Source organism: Grus americana, chromosome 3, assembly GCF_028858705.1.
Source record: "Grus americana isolate bGruAme1 chromosome 3, bGruAme1.mat, whole genome shotgun sequence".
NCBI classification, from domain to species: Eukaryota; Metazoa; Chordata; class Aves; order Gruiformes; family Gruidae; genus Grus; species Grus americana.
In genome coordinates this window covers 23,028,003-23,048,479 of record NC_072854.1, presented here as the reverse complement: position 1 = coordinate 23,048,479, position 20,477 = coordinate 23,028,003, and the positions used below count along the sequence as shown (strand labels likewise).

General features: G+C 42.3%; 1 protein-coding gene across 6 annotated transcripts; it reads right to left on the bottom strand.

The window, feature by feature from the left end:
- Window positions 1–6,600: 6,600 nt before the first annotated feature.
- On the bottom strand, window positions 6,601–19,306 carry CLN8 (CLN8 transmembrane ER and ERGIC protein). 6 transcript variants are annotated; one of them, XM_054822170.1, is made up of 3 exons: window positions 19,283–19,306; window positions 9,761–10,425; window positions 6,601–9,360 (listed from the first exon to the last, which is right to left on the bottom strand). In XM_054822170.1, the coding sequence occupies exons 2-3, from the start codon at window positions 10,301–10,303 to the stop codon at window positions 9,046–9,048; spliced, it is 858 nt and encodes a 285-aa protein (XP_054678145.1). In that variant the 5' UTR covers window positions 10,304–10,425; window positions 19,283–19,306; the 3' UTR covers window positions 6,601–9,045. The 6 variants fall into 6 exon arrangements, with proteins under 6 accessions (XP_054678145.1, XP_054678139.1, XP_054678142.1 ...); XM_054822164.1 differs by lacking the exon at window positions 19,283–19,306 and adding an exon at window positions 11,764–11,967; XM_054822167.1 differs by lacking the exon at window positions 19,283–19,306 and adding an exon at window positions 11,789–11,967.
- Between the last annotated feature and the right edge of the window lie 1,171 nt (window positions 19,307–20,477).

The window sequence follows — 20,477 nt, the reverse complement described above, 5'->3', positions numbered from 1 at the left end:
ACTAAATGTAAATTACTAAATTATCCAGTGAAGCCCGTTTTTCTCAGTTTTTTCCTTCTGTTTACCAGCTGATATAGCTGGCACTTTCTCTTAGGGAATTTTCATCCAATGGAAATTCAGAAATCATTTCTTCTGTGTTTCTCAACTGTCCCCCGCCACAAAGACAGTAGGTCATCTGCTTACTGTAACTCCTCAGAAACCACTCAAAGCCAGGACATCCAACAGCCTTCCTTAACTTGAGCATCTGCCGAACTCATGCTGGAGCCTTGTAAAGTTGTAGGTTCCCTCCACTTCCCTTACCAAACAAGGCTGAGTGACGATACTTAATATAAAAATACATTTTTTTAAAGGCAAACCACACAGCTTTCTTAAATTCAGACTCTTACATCAAAATAACATTTGGTTTTATAAAAGCATTGCTCATATACATTTTCTGATATGATGCCTACTGCTGGCCTGTCTTCCAGGTCTCCCTGAAGCACCAGCACCACTACTGGGAAACTGTCAGTTCTGAGCATACCAGCACAGGTTAACCTGACATCTGAGTTTTGTAATACCATGATGTTTTACCAGCACTAGAAGTTCTTTCATGAACGCCTTTAAAAACTCTCTGCTTACGAGGAGTCTTTGCAAGTCAAATTCTCAGACTACCAATTCAGACAGACGAGGTACAAATTTTCCTAAAGTTTAATATTCCTCAGCACCAGAGCCCTTGTGTTACATCAGCTCCTTGTTGTCATGGGTGGCACATAAGCGACAATACAGCTGATGCCATAACTTACTGTGGTGGGCTGACCTTGGCCAGCAGACAGACCCCCACCTAGCCAAGCTCCCTCTTCAACAGGACAGGGGGAGAAAATAAGATGTAAAGCTTCTGGGTCAAAATGAAGACAAGGAGATCACTTAGCAACTACTGTCATGGGCCAAACAGACTCCACTTGGAGAAATTTCATTTATTGTCAATTAATATTAGAGTAGGATGGTGAGAAACAAAGACAAAAGTAAAAACACCTTCCCCCCCCACACCTTCTTCCCAGGCTCAACTTCACTCCTTCATTTCCAATCCCTCTGCCTCCCCCACCCTGAGGGGCACAGTGGGATGGGAAATGGGGGTTGTGGTCAGCCCATAACAGCTCCTCTCTGACGCTCCTTCCTCCTCACACTTCTCCCCTGCTCCACCGTGGGTCCTTCCCACAGGCTGCAGTCCTTCAGGATAAACCTGCTCCTTCCTGGCCTCCTCCTGAGGCTACAGGGGAATCTCTGCCCTAGCACCTGGACCACCTTCTCTCCCTCCTCCTTCTCTCACCTCCGTGTCTGCAGAGTCGATTCTCTCGCTTTTTTTCCTTACTCCTCATTTTGCCTGTGTCATGTTTTTGCCCTTTCTTACATACATTTCCCCCGAGGCACCCCCACCTCGGCTGCGGGGCTGAGCCATGCCCTGCGGTGGGTGGGTCAGAGCTGGCTGGAACCGGCTGTGTCCGGCACGGGGCAGCCCCGGACTCTCCTCACAGCGGCCCCTGCAGCCCCCTCGCCAGGGCCTGTGCACTGCACCCCGTACAGTAATATGCACGAGTTATTTCTATAACACAGAATTCCTACTGTTTGGTTATTTCACTGTGCTCTGATGGCTCTGCTTCGTTCTGAAGCTGAGGAAGGGAAAAACTTGAATGAATTCGCTGTCACAGGAGGACCATGAAGCGCTAAGGTCATGCAACCATGAAAGACAAAGGCAACCTTCAGGTGAAGCAGAGCCATTTCCAGTGGCGGAAAGGAAGTACTAGTGTAATACAAGGTGCTGAGAAGACTTCATGTGAAATACTATGTACAACTCTAAGCCACCAACATTTGAGAAAAAGGTATTCAAGTGAGAAAAGTGGCAAATAAAAAGTATTAGGATGGCTAGGAAAATAAAAGAGCAGATTGATCTTACTCATGAATATGTGAAAGAGCCTCCGGGGGTAAAAAATAATTATGTAAGATAAAAAGGCAATGATAATCCAAGACTAAATTACTATGAATTAGAACACACCATAGGCTCCTTCAGCCTTGGGCAATACGTTGCTTGGGAACTTTGATGTCCTAAAAAAGTTCCTCAAACTTATCCTCAACCAATGTCACAGTGATACTTGAAACAATATGTTGCTGAGAAAAAAAAAAAAAGCAAGAGTTAAAGCATCAATCTACATATTCAATGTCCAACTGCAGGCTGGTCAGCACTGTACAACATACCAACCGGTCTCAGCCACCTCATCCCAAAGCCTCCTAATTTTTTTCATATTTATTTCCAATGACTCCTAAGCAAGGCTACTGCTGCTTTCCAGGATACACTTTCTTCCTATAAATATAACCCACAAGACAAGATGATCAAGCTCTCATTAGATGCTCCATGTCTACTCTACACAAACCACTCCTGTACTTTTGTAGTTTGCCTGCGTGGCTTTGTTTTTCAAGGTATTGCAGTTATCACCTTCATTTACTCTTAAAAGATCCTGGCAGCAGAACTGCATGGTCCAGAAATGTAGGTAAGTCAACCCTCTACCTTGTACAAAATTAGTCCCTTCTCAGGTATATTTTTTCCCCTGTTTGGTGCAAGCCCTGTGTTTAAACTTCAGCGAGCATAACTTTGGTGACAAAAATGCAGTGTTCACATGGTAAAGAGCTTTTGGCAGCAGAAGTAGTAGAGCAGGAGAGGAAAGTTGCAGACCTATATAGCAATAGAAATATAACAGTCAGGCTGCGTGAGTACCTGGAGCTTCCACAATCAATTATCAGTACTAAAACAAGGCACATCCTCACAAGTCTTTACAGTAAATGTCAGAGAACATATTGGTGAAAACAGCATCAGCTTACATAGCACTCTAATGTGAGCTACACATTCAAAGGAGCAGAGGCAGCTGAAAAGTGAATCATACAAGGAAATAAATATTTCAGACCAGAACTAACGCGTCCTTTATCTGATAAAGCTAGTATTAACTTGCCACTCTCTCTGCTCAGGCCATATCCTTAAGGACTCAGAAGTGACCCCAGCTGACGACTCAGCACACACACATAGAGAGATAGCAGCAAGCAACAGCACAGCCAAATTTCTTGCTTTCTTCTTGGGGACATGAGCAGGCCCCACTCCTTTCACAGACTCAGGCTGGTAGGGGTTGGAAGGGACCTCTGGAGATCACCTAGTCCAACCCCCCTGCTAAAGCAGGATCACCTAGAGCAGGTTGCACAGGATCATGTCCCGGCAGGTTTTGAATATCTCCATAGAAGGAGACTCCACAGCCTCTCTGGGCAGCCTGTTCCAGTGCTCTGTCACCCTCAAAGTGAAGAAGTTTTACCTCATGTTCAGATGGAACTGCCTGTGTTCCAGTTTGTGCCCATTGACCCTTGTCCTGTTGCTGGGCACCATTGAAAACAGTCTGGCCCCATCCTCTTGACACCCACCCTTTAGATATTTATAACCATTGATCAGATCCCCTCCCAGTCTTCTCTTCTCCAGACTAAACAGACCCAGCTCTCTCAGCCTTTCCTCATACGAGAGATGCTCCAGTCCCCTAATCATCTTTGTAGCCCTCCGCTGGACTCTCTCCAGTAGTACCCTGTCTTTCTTGAGCTGGGGAGCCCAGAACTGGACACAGTACTCCAGATGTGGCCTCACCACGGCAGAGTAGAGGGGGAGGATAACCTCCCTCAACCTGCTGGCCACACTCTTCTGAATGTGCCCCAGGATACCATTGGCTTTCTTGGCCATAAGGGCACACTGCTGGCTCATAGAGAGCTTCTTGTCCACCAGGACTCCCAGGTCCTTCTCTGCAGAGCTGCTTCCCAGCAGGTCAACCCCTAACCTGTACTGCTTCTTGGGGTTATTCCTCCCTAGGTGCAGGACCCTACACTTGTCCTTGTAAAATTTCATTTGGCTCTGCTTTGCCCAATTCTTCCTTTCAAGCTAGGCCTATCTGCCACCTTGAACACTGTTACGTCCTTGCATGTTTGCTGCATCATTATCTGTCATTCCGCCTCACTCAGCGCTGGTTTACTTAAACAAAACAGGAAGGCACAATGTGCTGCAAGAACACTTGTTTCTGCTCTGCGACACTACCACTAGCAAAACACACTAATTAGGCAATCAGATCCAGAGCATGCAATGTCTTTTCCAACACTGGAAACTCACCTGGGGGCTGACAATTAGAGCAACAGGCATAATTTAATTAATGACCATAATTTATTTTTTGTTCCAAATTATCAACTTAAATACCAGTGCCATGACATAAGATCAAAAGATTGTAATTGCTGAATAACACTGTCAGCATATGTGTGCTCTAATACTTTTCTGGGAAAATGGTAAGAACTACTTAGTAAAATATATTTACCTATTAATTTAAAACATCTGAATAGCAAAACATTAATAACATTTAAATTCCTTTTACAGATTATTTACAAAAAAAGGACTTTATTCATACAAATACAATTATGCATTGTTCTTCTCATCCCGATCTGTACCCACATAAATTCCACAGTTAGTGGAGCTTTGCACATGAACGTCTCACTTCTGCTTCAGTTAATCTTGGGGACCTCACTGCACAGGCAGCTAGCAAAATTACGCCAGCCAGTTGCTTACACAGTGCATTCTTCTAAGAATAATTAAAATGCCAGTAATAACGCTATTTTCCTTTAACCCACTAATGCTAAAAAACATCAGGAATTAATTCTTGCAAAGCACCATGCAAGACACACACATGTAATGCTTAGAACTGTATTTCGTTATTTAGCAATGAGACAAGGGCTTTTTTTGGAAAAAAAAAAATAAGGTAGCTCATGCTAAACCATGAAGTACCTTCACAGTTACAGCTTAATGCAAAAATAGACCACACACTTCAAATACACAAGCCAGATGGGTCATTTCCAAGTGATGCTTTTTAACCATTTTTAATACATACTTACATATAGCACAGCTTCTAGTGCTTTAGTCATGTAACCAAACATGCTCATGTTAATAATGTTACATGTTGGTGAAGGGACATTAGTTTACAAGGTTTTATAGCTATTTCCATGGATATGACATTACCTTTGTCAAGTTGAACAGAATATTTCAAAATAAACAAGTCATCTTTTTAGTGCATGAACTGGAAAAACTGTTTAAGCTACAAACAGCAAGTAAAAAACAGGCATTATTTTCATCAGTAAATGAAGCTCACGACAGACAATTATTCAATAAAATACTTTTATTTCTGTACACAGTGTAAAGATGATGTACCATTCAACAAACATTATGTTCTACAGGAGCAGACTTGAATTTGCTTAACACTTCTAAAGTCACTTCGAGTGAGAGTCTCCCTGAGGTTAAGAAAGGTGTCTTATAACTGTATGTGACATCAATATTTAATCAGTGTTGTCAGGAAAAAGCAAAAAACCCGGAAAGATTTGGACATGGGTATTTAGTGGAAGAAGGACCCAACAGTACATGCTGAAAGCTATTAGACAAAGACATCACTGTGGTAACGTGACTGCTGCAAGATCATGACCAGTACTGCAAGTACAAGTAAGTGTTAGAGAAAAATTGGTGAGTGGGAGGGGAAACGATGACAGGTTTTGGAAAAAAAAAAAATCTAAGACAGGACACAAATGGAGGCGCAAACAAACTGTGATTTAGGAATGCTGTATGAAGACAGTAAGAATCAGATGCCTGGCCAGGGCATCTTAGATCAGACATTGATCTTAAAAAAACCAAACACAAAAAACCCCAAACACCCCAAACAAAAAAAAAAAAAAAAAAAAAAAGAAACATCGAACATCCTTACCCCATCACAGTTTGTTTTTTTTTTAAAAAAAAAGCTTCAGCCAGAAAGGTGACACAAACAGCACTCCTTGAATAAGCTTGTCCAGCAAGAAAGGAGGATGAAATTTCTAAGTCACCTAGACAAATAAAAAATTCACCTTAAAAACATATTATGCAACATTTTTCCAAATGGTGGCAGCAGCACATCCTGTGACCTGATCCAGCCACTACTGGAGCTGACTGTGAATTTTTCTACGTTGGATTGCAGATGAGGCCTTATAAGAGAGGCCCAACAGGACTGGGATTAGTTTTGCATTAACAAAATTTATAAACAAATTATGGCTAGTCTACTTTTGGGTTGAAAAGCAGCACTTAGTTGTAAGAGTAATTAGACACCAAACCCCTCAGTTAGAGAACTTTTTCAGTCTTGTTTCAGAGCAATGAGACAGTCATCCACAGTTCACAAACCAGAAAATCCTCTTGAAGGGAGCAGCCAAAAGGCAGTGAAGAAAACAGTCGAGGATAAAAAAGGCTCTGTGTAACAGAACTGGTAACTCCAACTCCAGGCCATCAAGGTGAAGAAGAACGGTTGTCTGTATTTTTGTCCTGTTATATTTCTAGCTGCATTGTAAAATTCCCTCGCCCCTCAAACCAACAGAAATAAAATGAGTGCTGTTATTTGCTTCATTGCAAAGCCCTCTTGTTCCAGTGTTTAGGTTAACAGATGCTCTTGGGTATTATTAGTTATATAGTTAAGACATGCAAAAGGTTTTTGAGATATGCCGTAACAGCCTTGCGTGAAAAAACTCACACTAAGGTGCACACTAAAAAGATTGCCTTATGATAAAAATACTTTTAATGAAAGATTTAAAATCCACATAACATTATAAATTAATAATACAAAATATTAAATATTAGAAATCTAGTGCCACTGACATAACTATCCACCTGTCTGCTTGGGCCACACCTAATCTCTCTTTTCAGCCTCAAATTCACTACTAATCCCAACCCTCCATCCTCTTATTTTAGCACATAGAAACTGCACCTCCTTTAGCCAGCCACTGTAAGAATTACACACTTGGCCCAAACTTACTTCTCTTCTGATATTTCCATTCTCTGTTAGGATTCCTCAAAATTACGTAGCTGGGATTTTTATAATTATTACCTTGTTTTATCAAATCCAAACCTTTAAGTTTTAAGCTGCATAGAGCACACCATCATTTTTATATCTGGTGACTTATCATCTGCCTGCCCCCCTGGAACTCCTGTGAGGTTTTGATTCTGTAAGATATGCATTCAGATGACATATTTGGGTTCTGTTTCTGAGGAATTCTTCCCTCTGCTTTCTTCTAAAGTACTTTTAATATTACTCTCACACACACAACCCTTAAGGAGAGGAATGCAATTTCCAACTTCAGAGAAGCTTTTTTTCGATAGGATAGTGTCCAGACAGGCCACACTGCCAAAACACTGCAACCTCATTCTGGCCTGCTTAGAAATCAAAAGGTAGCACAAAATTTAGATTTTCTCTATTGAATATCAGCAGGACAATAGATAAGGGCTGCTGTGTAAAATTACTATGACTCTCTCAGCCCAGTTTTGAATGGGCAATTTCAGATATTCACCACTTCATCACTATCAAGAAGGTCTGGCTATACATTTGTGACCTAACAGTAAAAGGTTTTCTCTCCCTTATAGAGCAGCTCTTCAGACTTTGTGCTCACACAGAGTGAATTAGGGAACACAGCAACCTGACCACTAGCTTCCTCCCTTCACTCAGAACAAAATCAAAGACATTCCCACCAAAAATTAATAAAATGGGGTTGTTTACACCAAACAGTGCTTCCCTTACACATTTAAAACAGTATGTTCCACCACACATCAGTATGCAAAGCCGCTAACACTGGCCTAAAATTCTTCACAGCTTGGGCTTGCCCAGTCTTATTATTTTGGAAAATAAATCTGTGTAGCAGTCACATCACACTATACGACAAAGTTTCAAATTACGGACTTTTTATCTCACCAGTTCAGTGCGCCAGAACTAATTAATATCTTTGTCATTCTCCTGCCACTAGGCGTCACTCTCTTCTATCGTGATCTTTATATTTCACCCTGGAATCATCAGACCAAGACTGTTAGCGGGAGAATATCCACCACAATTTGCCAAGTCCCTATCTAAAAATCAACCTTATTTCTTTGGTCAAGGAAAGATTTAGCGATGTGGCAGATAAAGTGCAAAGGATTGTTAGCATCACTTTGTATGTTTTTTGAAGTAAAATAAAAAAATAGTAGAAGAACAACTGAACTCCTGAAGGAGGTAATATAGGCTTTTTTCCACAGAGGAGTCGCTTCAGATTCTAAACCCCTCTATAACTAAGAACATTTTTTTAAAATAAGAGGAACCATAACAGGAGCACTAGTGGAACTAATTGCATGACCGCTCATGTGGGATCTACAAAGAAAATAATTCTACCAATCAATCAGCAATCTTTTCAAGGATGAAACAGGGTCAAACGTTCTATCGTTCCTTCTTGTATTTCACCAATTTCAAGTCTAGAAAGGACCACTATGATTACCTAGCTAGGCCACTGGTATAACGAATGCCTGCATCCCCACATGAATGTTTGTGGTGGATATGAACCTCCTCTCATACTAAGGGCAACCTGGAAACTACAACTCACTTTGACAGTGAACACTCAAACAATTATCTTCCTCAAGTGCACTTAAAAAAAAAAAAAAAACAAACCAAAACCCCCTACCCCAAACCCAGCCATGACTGCATTCTACCACTGACCAATTCAGCCACTTGGAATGATTTAATGGCACACAGGAACTAGGTACCCATGCATACCTAACTTGGGTCATAATTAATCTTAATAAACAATGTAATTTCCAGTATCAGTATCTCTGACATATGTGAAGTAGGATTCAAGCTAAACTTGATTCAAGCTGAGCTTAATAGACAAATTAACTGTAAAGCCACTTTGAAGCATTAGGACAAAGAATACCATTAGAGACCATGTCACTACTAAATCATGAAATATTGTCCAACCTGACAAAATTGTTGGTGTAATTCATAACTAAGAGGTTGAAGATCTTATGTGTATGCACATATGAAACACAAACAATGCTTTTTAATACTTCTGATCCAAGCAGAATACTACCAGCAAGAAATCACTGTGTTAATGAGCTTCTTCCAAAAGCTTCTAGTTCATGGGCAAAGAATTAGTCCATACTGTATTCTTCTGCTACCCTACTAGGAAACAGCTGTTTCAGTGTTATATCCTCTTCTTTTGATGTCTTTCACCATTTAGTTTTCCATTTTCCATTGCTTTATTTTCAAAGTTCCAGTCAGTTGGGCTGAGGAGTTGCTGAGTTTTTTTGTATGTCCAGTATGGGTTAAGTATTAGTGTAACAGCAAATAATCCCGAGAATAAAACAATAAAATGAACAAGTCCCAGATTTTCCATCACAGAATTCCAATTGAAAATACACACCCACCACATGTGGTAAGTAAGAATCATGCGGCAGTGAAACAGGTGGATCATCACCCACTGGTTTGCCTTCCAGAAAAAGGTATTAGCACAGCCAGCCTAGAAAAACAAGAACAGAAAGTATGCAGAAATGAGATTGTTACTTTAAGATAAGGCACTGAGCAATCTGTAGAACTAATGCAAATACCCAGCTTTCACATACACACACTGTCAGGCATTTTTTCTATATAAAGCTATGATATTCCACATGCATACAGCATCCCAAACTCAGAACAAATCTATACCGTCTCACTATCCACATGCGCACAGCATCACACAGAAACCTTTATGGAGGACTACAGAAATATCATCACGACAAAAGCAGGTATCACAATAACGTCAGTTAGATGAACATGGTTTTGCTGGAAAGCTAGCTAGACAAACCACGTGGCTCACCTATGGACAAGCGAGATGCATGAAAACTGTTACAAACATAATTTGAAAATTATCCCATTCTTACCTTTAGTAGCATCCAGGAAATGCATGTTGAGGGAGTACTCATCTCCAGCAGCATTCCCATCAAAGGCAGATAATGTCCAGATTTCACATTAATTACTAGACCAGCCAAGCCACCAAAAGCAAGCAAGTGATGAACTACCAAGAACACATCAAATGTTCTGAAAATAATGTTGGACATGTGAACAGCTACATTTTCAAGCAAGAAAAATCCAGCAGCTATCAAACAGTTAAACCAACTCCACTTCTGCTGTGAATACACTTTGTCAGCATGAAAAACAGGATCTATGAGCAAAGCCCATAACCCAGCAACACAACTCTGAAGTCCAAACACACCACGTGTGACCGCCATATTCCAAAACACCTTCTCCTTTGCATACAAGGCACGATAAGTGGTACTTATCCATGAAGACAACCAGTGAGACAGAAGAAATACTCCCAGGTAGATTAAAAAACCAGCAGCTAAAAATGTCAAACGAACTTCCCATAAGAGATAGTCCCAGTCAAAAATGGTCCCAAACACTGGATCATCATTTGTAGGATTCATTTCTTCTTTTTTACAGAGCAAAGCCTTGCAAGGGGCTTGACACTTCTCACCCACACTACAGTCTCCTTTATGCCTATTCAGTCTCTGCTGTTATGCAAACCAGAAACCATGAACTCTTCCATCTGGAACAAGGAGAAAAAAAATTATGTGAATTTTTAAGTCATCCATATACATAGCTTCCAAACCATAGAGAACTCACTTCCACTGCAGTTACAACTTTGGTCCTGTTGCCATTAGGCACAGTTATCCCAAAGACAGGTAGACAAACAAAACAAACTGAAGCAATTTGTTTAAGATTAACAACTGGCCTGCAAAATCTGTACTAGTACAAAATAACGCCCTGAAACAAAAACTGAAGAGGGCACAGGAAGAAGGCAAGAAAAAGGAAGAGAAAAAACAAGAAACAAACCATGTTTTCTTACTTATGAAACTTGCATTTCAACAGCAGTGCGCAGTTATTCTCCTACTCCATTGTTTTTCCCTCACTTATTTTCCACCACTTCCTACGGCTTTGAGTGCAATTCAGAATCTCAAATACAGATCCAAGGCATAAAATGACAAAAACTTAATCCAGTAAGCAGGACCACTTACACAGAAAAAGCCTTTTGGAATCATGTTTCAAAACAAGACTTTGCAATCAGTTTCTGAACATTAAACCAGCTTCCAACAAAAAACATATTCCAAAAATGCAAGAAGAGCAAGGAATGCAGACAAGCAACATTAATATGTATTATTAACATTAGTGTAATTAACTGCACAGCCCAGCAGTAAGTGCCTCAAGTTAGCTGAAACTTCCCTGAACACTGTGTAGTTCAAAACCAAAGATTTGTGGGGAGGGAAAACCCAGATAATACTGAAATATTTGAACACCGGCTCATTTTATGAACGATTTAGGCTATATCAGCATGACCACTGGACCCACTGCAGCCAGTAAATGCTCAGAACCACAATGCGTTTGTGAGTTTGGTGGGACCTAGATGAAAAAGCCACAACGACCACCGAGTGCAGAGCCCTTGATGAGATGCTCCCACCTTGCTCCACCGTGCAGCAAATGCCACCACGACTGCCCAGATCCTGTAGGGACCTACTCACCCTGACCTTTGCTCACAGATGCTCTGCTCCAAGACGACGGGTTTCGCTGGCAGCCCCGGTCCGAGGGCCCTACGCCCGCCCCACGGCCCCACACCTGACAAGACGGACTCGAAAGTGAAGTCCCATCAGTCCTGTCGTCGCCCCCACACATCTCCCGGGGGAAAACCGGGGTAAAACACACTAATCCGATGGCACGAACAGGCCCTGAACAAGGCGACTCACTACGGCAAGCCCTGGCTCCAGCAGGGCCGCGACAGCTCCTCCGCCCCCACACGAACACCGGCAGGAACACCCCCTCGTCCCCGTCCTTCCCCCGCAGCCGCCGAGCCCCTCACACGGACCTAGGGGGCCGGCCCCGGCGCACAGACCTCGCTCACACCCGCCGCTCCTCACCCACGGCGCTGCGCACGATGGCGGCCCGGCCCTTCCCGGCTCCAGGACTGCCCCGGGCGGCAAGCCGCCCTCACCGGCCTCCCGGGAGCGCCCGGTCCGACTCGACCCGGGAGGCCCGACCCGCCGCCGTTCCCACAACAACCGCCCTCAGCTGGGTGACCGCCATGCGCGCCCCTGCGCATGCGCCACACACACCGCCCCCGCCCCCTGCGTCCCGGCCCGCCGGCACGAACCACCGGACGCCGCGAGAAGGGGGGAAAGGCGGCTGTACCACTTGGGGGGGGGGGGGCGCGGAGGTAGGCGCCCCGTGAGGTCGGTCCGACGGGGCGGGGGCGGAGGCAGGGCGGCAGGCAGCGGGCATGGGCCGCGTCAGAGGGGAGCCCTGTTTGCGGCGGGAAACAGCAGCCCTGTCACCGCCACTGAGAAGTTGATAATATTTAACAGACGCCTGGTCAACAATAAACAACAAGAAAAAAAGTAGCAGTGATGCCATACCTAATACCTTCTTTACCTGTAATTATCCAATTTCATTAAAGGCAGCAAATTATGAAATGAACGTCACAGAGTTCTGCTACATGATTCTCTCCATACCTGTGAAAATTGATGCTGTCATCCCAGTGACTCAGCCCAGCTGGATCCTGTGAGCACCACCGGGCGGGTCCACTGAACCCCATTGGGAGGGTGCCCCGGCTGTGCTCCAGGCCGCTGCCTCAGCGTTAGCCCGGCCTCCACACGCATGGCTGGCAGTGGCTGCAAGTTTCACCAGGGAAAACTCAGTCCTATAACGGACCAGGTGATTCCACCAAAAAGTGATCAAAAAATAAAATCAAGCCACAACTTCTCTTATACAGAGGATTGGCCTAGAAGATCCGAAATCCTCAGCTGGGTCTACTTGTGGTGAGAGACCTGAGCTGGGAAATCAGTCCTGGAAGCCTGATGGGTGCTCCATTCCCAGTCGGGCAGAGGGAAGTGCTGCCATTCCCTGTGGAAAAACGGGTCCTGCCACAGTAGCAGGGTACCTGGGCAGGAGGGGGCTTGTGCGTTTGCTTTTAATTGTTAATATGATAACCCTGTCCCTGAGCTCTGTGAAAAGTAAGATCTGTTCATATATCACCTCAGTAGTTTAGATACAGACAGCCAGTCTGAGCTGTTTATGGGAAACAACTGGGAACAAAATCTACTGCTTGTGTCTCCCTTTTAATGTGCTGGGTGTGAGGCATTACACCTTCCCTCCGAGCTCCTCTACAGACAGCCCTGAGGGACACCAGGGTTTGGCTGACGCCATGCCCGCACACCCAGACACTACCGGTGTGCCACTGGGGTGAGTCACAGGCCGGAGCACACCTACCACCTCATCTCTGCCCAGGAGGCCCAGGCTCAGCAGTAAATGCAGGGCAAGATATTTCAGCGAAAATACTTATTTCATGCAAAGGGCACACCCATGATCAAGTGAGAGGGTTCCTAATGGCATAGGCTAGCAAGTTGGTCTTGTAGACAGAAGGATTCATCTTTGCACAAAAGCGAGAGTAAATTTTTTTGCAAAGTTTTGCGATATGGTCAGAGCCGTTTACTAAATCCAAAGGTGGAAAAAGGCTGTAGGGCCTGAGAGGTGCTAAACAGAAGATTAGGAGGAGCTGTCAGTTGGGAAGTGCTTCCTAGCTGGTGGTGGATATTCATTTAATATCCTCTGTTCCCTAACATGCTGGACTTGTCCTGAGTAACATGAAAAGGATGAGAAAGCTGAACAAGCTGTTGGAAGAAATTGATGTCCCAAGTAACATGATGGGGCTGATGCACCAAGGGCATGTGTTTCAGCTTCCCCTAATTTTATTTTTCCCATAGCTGTCTTTAAAGAATTCCTTTAAATTGTAACACCTTGAGGCAGGAGATTTTTGTACTTCTATATAAGGAACTGTGATACTGTCACAGACAGGCTGTTGTCTTTCCTGGGCATTTTCCTTCCCTTTGATGGTTTTCTTGCCTTCTCAAGCAAAATCTCATTTTTTAATTGCTACCAGCCATAGCCATGATGTAATAGTTTAGTGTTACTTTCTGAGTCTACTGATACTACAACCATACTTAGTGACAACTTTTTAATAGGTGCCTCATTATGGTAATTATGATCACTTCAGGTATTTCCAAAGAGTTCTTTCATATTATGTCACATTCAGTTCTCCCTTTTACAGCCATTCTGGCTAGATGTTACAGCTTGCCCTGTCCAAATTTCCTGACTATCTGCACTGTCTCGGTTTTGGAAGACTTTCTGCGTATCTTCAGAATGCCACAAATGGCTGGAAGAGCAAAGAGCAGCTCCAGGCAGGGAGCCCTGCCTGCAGTCTGGATGTTTGGCTCCTTGTAGCTAAGAGTCTCTTTATACTGGTTTGGTAGTGCTTGCCTGCAGTCAAGAACTGAACAGGACTTTTTGCACTTTACAATATCTCCGTTTTGTTGCCTCAATGGCTACATCTATACAGCCCGTCACGTGGAGGCTGCCTTTTACCGTGCAACAGGGTGGCTACATCCCAGCTGCCCATTGAATATGATTTTAGCACACACTATCTCCCAAAACATCCATAGAAATGTTGGCTTCAGAAGCAGACTCCTGCTTCAAATGGGACCGATGTCCAATACCTAGGAACCATCTAGAAAAGTACGAGTTGGCACAGGCCAAACTTCTTCCAAGTAGTACACTAATAATTAAATATTGCATGCAGTAACGAATCAGTAGCTCCTCTGTTGTATTTACTAACATACATATAGCTGATGATAGTTAAAAATGTCTTCAGTTTTATCACTTTTTTTTCCTCCATTCCCCAAATTGGAGTGCCGCCATCGCAAGTCCTTCTTCTGCTCCCTGTACTTTCAGGGGCAGACTAGTACCCTCTCAGTGGTGTGAGAGCACCTTAAAGGCAGAGGCTTAGGAGATGTGTATGGAAGACACAAGGCCAACCGGTGAGACCTTCAGTGAGAGGGGAGCCTACAACTTGTGCACAGGCTGCAGGATGACTATAATAGTACATGTATGAGTGCTTCTGTGTATGTGTGTTGGACATATAGCCAACTGGTGCTTCTATTGCCATTGGCAGTGAGTTGGGAAATGTGTTTTTGGAGTGAGTTGAGAAAGCAGTTTCAACCCCATTATCAAATTAATCCATTCATTGCAGACAACTGTTTATCCTGTAAAGATTTGCCTTGGACATGTAGGGGCAGAAAGGTCCAGAATTCTGTCTTTTCCTATGGCAACAGAGGGCAGTTTTCTGTCTGCAGGACACATAGCATGATGGCAAAGTGGCCAGAAATTTTCTGTGGCAGCGGTGAAGGGATGAAGATTGGAAGGAATCCTGCCTGATGAGGCTGGTCTCTGACTATTTTATAGCGCGCTCTCATCCTCTGAGTAGCATATGAAGGAACTGAAGTTACTGCCTTAGGTTATCTTCATTCATTTTTTAGTTCCAGAGTACCAAAAACTTGTAGTCAGTGGTACTGTACGTTGAACTAAGTCCTACGAGTATAAAACCCGAGCTGGTAATCTTCCCAATAGAGGATGAAAAGTCTACTGCTACTTTAAAAGTAAAGACCTCGTTGACTTCTCAAAAGGTTTTAGCCCTCTGTTCCCAAAGTTTTAGAAAAGCTTGCACATTTGCAGACATAGATCCATGCATATACACACAACTTGTGCTGACCTGTCACGTAATATTATATTTTCAGTGACATGTTTCTTGAATTCTTTTTTTAAACTGAAATTTGCTTCTTTACCACCTATTAATCTGCGTTCAAATCTATGGGAGCTTTATTACTAATTGTGGGAGCTTTGCTTCAAGTCTGTGGGAGGTTTACTACATGCCTGCCTCAAGGAACTCCATAGCAATACCAGATGTGTAATCTCGCTTTGTTAATGTTTTATACATACTCTCAAAGTTCTCCTGATTCTTGTCCAACAAGTACTTACGCAATATTCCTACATGCAAACTACAGTTATTCCAAGGAGCACTTTGAACATGCTTGTTTAAGGCATTTTTCCTCTCAGCTACTAGGAAGCATGCTCAACTTCCTTCAGAAAGCCTGTATTACAAAGTTTTTGTGTGTGCCAAGGATTCAGAAAGTTTTTACGTTGCATAACATATTCATCTAGCCAGGCTGGTTTGCTTTCCTCAGTACTTGGGAGATCAGCGCTAGTTTCTACAAACACTTTTTCTACTTCACTTATGGTCAGTTTTAAATGAGTTAATCAACTTTAACTCCTTGTGCTTCAGAACAGATAGTGATAATAGTTGCCTTTATGAAGCACTTGATACTCTCAAAATTTAAAAAAATTCAGATTTGCTAAGCATCCAGATTTGGAGATAACAGTTGTGGAGAAGATAGCAACTATGAAACCAGCTGCTTCTGCCTGCTTGAATCTCTCATGATCAGAGGGCTGGAGCACCTCTCGTGTGAAGACAGGCTGAGACAGTTGGGGTTGTTTAGCCTGGAGAAGAGAAGGCTCCAGGAAGACCTTATTGCAGCCTTCCAGTACCTGAAAGGGACCTACAAGAAAGCTGGAGAGGGACTGTTTACAAGGGTATGTAGTGACAGGACAAGGGGTAATGGGTTCAAGCTGAAGGAGGGTTGATTTAGATTAGATACTAGGAAGAAATTCTTCACTGTGAGGGTGGTGAGGCACTGGAACAGGTTGCCCAGAGAAGTTGCGGATGTCCCCATCCCTAGAAGTGTTCAAGGCCAGGTTGGATGGGGCTTTGGGCAACGTGGTCTAGTAGAGGGTGTCCCTGCTCATGGCAGGGGTTTGGAAGTAGATGATCTTTGAGGTCCCTTCCAACCCAAACCATTCTATGATTCATATGATTCTATGATTTCCATATAATTCAAATAATGTAGAAAAACTGGAGATTGTTTGCTCAGTCCCTCTCAAGATTATCCCTCCCCCCCCCCCCTTTTTTTTTTCTATACAAACATTTTATGAAAATGCTGGAGATGTACAACCACTGTTGACTAGTGACGTATATCCCAGTCTCACTAAAAAAGCTCTATTGGGTGTAGACACAGTTCAGGATGTTTATCATACCCATGTTGACGTCTGGCCATTCCCTGTCCACTACTTAATTGGACCTCAACAAGTACAGCCCTTAGGCAAATATTCCTTCACTATTTCCTCCCTTCTCATTCTTTTACTTCCATTCAAGGCAAGAAATCCTACCTTTTTAAATTCTAATCCTAATTTATTTCCATTTTTATACAAGACTCTCTCAAGCTCTCTCCTGCTTGGTCCAACCATTTCTCTCAAGAATTTCTCTAAATCTCAACTTTCTCCTGTTAGCCCTGCAATTAATCTGCAATGCATAAGACGTTGCTGCTTCACCTCTTGTCTGCTTAAGTTCACACGTTGCTCCAAAGCCTTCTTATTGTCTTTCCATTTTGTAAGCTCCTTTGTATATTCCATGTACCATAAACATGTCTCTTGAATCACTACTTAAATATATGTCATCATCTAATTTTTTTCTCCCTCTTCTCCCTAACTCTGTTAGAGCCCCGGCGAGTCAATGCCTTTTTATGCTTCTCCCTGAGGATTTTCACATCCTTGTGCCCAGCATCACCAGTGCCACTGGTGACACTATAACCACTTTTTTTACCCCATAGGAATAATAAATAAGAATAATACCGACTGTATCCAGTCCTGGATGTAAGTTCCTCAGTTGCTTCTGGTTGGCTTCAGGTAACTAGCATGAAGTGATGACATAAGCTTGGGTTCACAGTTGAACCTTTTTATTCCTCCCTCACCAAGCCACATGTCTTAACAATGTTCACTGGAACAAGTTATTCTGCCTTAGTAGTTAGGCTCTTGCTTCACAGCCATAGTCATGAAGGTTAGTCTAACTGGTGTTTCAGGTTTACCCAGAATCTCTAGTTCTTCCTTCTCCTTTCTCACACAGGTACCTCTGGTGCCTCTTCAGGAATCAAAGGAAAATCCTATGTCTGTCTCAGGGAATATATGCTCATCATTTTGGAGTTTTATGTAGCTCCAGGTAGTCTCACCTGAATAGAAACTAGGGACTTTACCAGTAGGCGAAATGATATTTGTCAAATTAGAGCAGTCAGTGACTGGCTTACCAGTGGGTCTTTAGCAAGGGTTTGATCCCAGATTACGACCTCAGACCATCTTTCAGTTGGATCTGTAGATAGCTTCAAACAGTTCCTGTGAAAACTATCTGAGATGAAGTCAAGGACCTTACACTTACTGCTTGGCAATGGTGAGCAGAAACCAGGAACATTTCTGTGGCCTCAGTCAGTAATCTCATAAATTTGCTTTTGGGGATTTCAGTAAAATGGCAGCAAATCCATCATATTGACAAGGTTCTCAACAGCTTAAATTACTTATTGGAATAAGCACTCCATAAGCATTAAAGAGGATGGAAGATGACAAGCTATTTTCCTGTTTTCAGCTTCATCCAAGTGGAGACATTCAGGTATTTCCCAAGTTGCAGTACTGTGCAATAATGACAACAGTATAAAGCAACAATTAATATTAGAAATGGAGAACAAATGAAAAATTACTTTTGTTAAAACATCCTGCTAGGGATAGTTGGGAGAAATGTAAGATATGTGCAAAACAGCAGCTGAGAATGAACTTCTTTCATGGCAGGTTATTCTAGACTTGCAAAAGATGGAAAGCCTTTTTTACGTAGTCTATTTAAATTTATTTAGAATAAGAAGATTCTTACCATTTACTTCAGATATTCCTAAAAATAAATTCTACAAACCCATATTGATGTAAGTAAACAGAAGTTAGCCAGGCTTTTTTAATATTTAATACAGTTTGTAATTTAACTAAGCCTCTGGTGCTGAAAAACCTTCCTAATACCTTCTTTCTCTCTAAAGCTAGCTTTATATGCAGTGGTCAAGAGTCAAGCATTTGATGTCTGCCACAAATCTGTCAGAGTGTTAAATGAGCCTGGAGTTTTCATCACAGTCTGCTATTTACTGCATTATAGAAACTCTGTGGTGTGCTGAAACAGAAGGCACCATCCAGCACATGACCAGTGAATTGATTTATATCAATTCACAGTCAGGCCCTGTATGGGCTTTTTCCATTTCTTTGTATTCCATCCTTCCTGAATATTCACTTTCAGTAAAATGTAAACTGTCCTTTACACTATTTCACTAGACTCTTGCATACTACAGTAGGTTTGTCAGATAGTTTAATGTGAAGTGGAAAACTTAAGCCTTCCATTCACAAGAGTCATATCCACAGAGGGGAAAGAATGTATTTCAAGGGTGAGAAGAGAAGAAAAGAAAGAGAAATGTGGCAGAGAATTCTCTGCCAAGATATCCTCTCATATTTCTTGCAAGCTTACTCAAAACCCCACTGAAATAAATTGTAACAGGTTATGGATATAATCCATTATAGTATAATTTGGAGTATTTTAAGGAGATTTAAAGGAAAACACACAATCAACAAATGATAAAATTTAAAGGAAATAAGGTTTTATGTAATCTTACCCTTTCCACATCAGCCCACAGAAGATTTTCATGGTACCTTCTGAAGCAGTTGGTGGGTTTCATCCCAAGTAAATATGTTCTTAAAAGTTTCACAAAAATCAGTAGAAAGGAGGTCCCAATTAGTATCCCATGAAAAGAAAGGCTGCACCACAAAACAGCAGTTCTCTGTCCTGTTTGGCTACAGGCCCATCAGTTACCACAGAGAGCCCAAAACCAACAGCACCTCACTAGATGCAGCCACAGGGGCAGCTCACTCTGCAAGTTGCTAAGGACCATGCAAGACAGCCGGCACTAATATTTTACAGAAGTATGAGAGAAAGTTAATCACAGGAAACACGTTCCCTTTGCCTTGCTTCTCTCAAAACAATTTGATTTTGTGATTAGTAATGGGTACTCAGAAGCACGAACAGGCTTTTTAAGCCTAGTTCTCAGAAAAATTCACACCCAACTTTATAAAGAGTTCAGTGGGATTCCTCATAGCAAAAAACATGAGTAAGTCTTTGTGGACTGAGGCTGTAATCTATTAAATCTATGTGTAAATATTTCCTCATGTTAGGTGACTAGCGAGCTATGGAAGGAGCCAGTTTTTAGTGGTCTGAAGGCTAAGCTGTGCTACAGTTACTTACCCACCCTCCTTTCTTTGAAAACAGTGATGCTACAGCACAACACTTTACCTGTTTATTAGGTATGCACAGTATGTTGGAGAGGTGTTTGTTACTGTTTGTTGCATCCTTTTACTTCAAAAGACTTAGACATTTGAAAATATAGCACAAGGAAAATTAGAATATATTCTGCATAATTTTGCAGTTTTACACTGATAGAGACCTCGGTGTAATGATTAACTTCCTACTAGATGCGGTCTTCTCACTTGTATAGAACTCGACAACTTCCCTAAGTGTGAAGTCACCCTGGTTTTCTTGTTCCTGAAAAAAGGATCCCCATTCTTTAAATATTTGTTTTAACTGATTCTTAGTCTTCCTATATCTTCTAAGACATTATTTTGCAATCAATTATGTTAATAAGGGAAAAGCCCCATTGAGAGTTTTAATAGAGGTCTTCACTGTAACCAGACTACATTTTTTTCTACAAAGGTCACAGTCCAGACTGAACTTTGTACTGAAGTTGCTATTTTTGTGAATCAACAGAAAAGTGATACCTGCTTACACAAGCTACAGAAATCAATGGCCCTAATTCT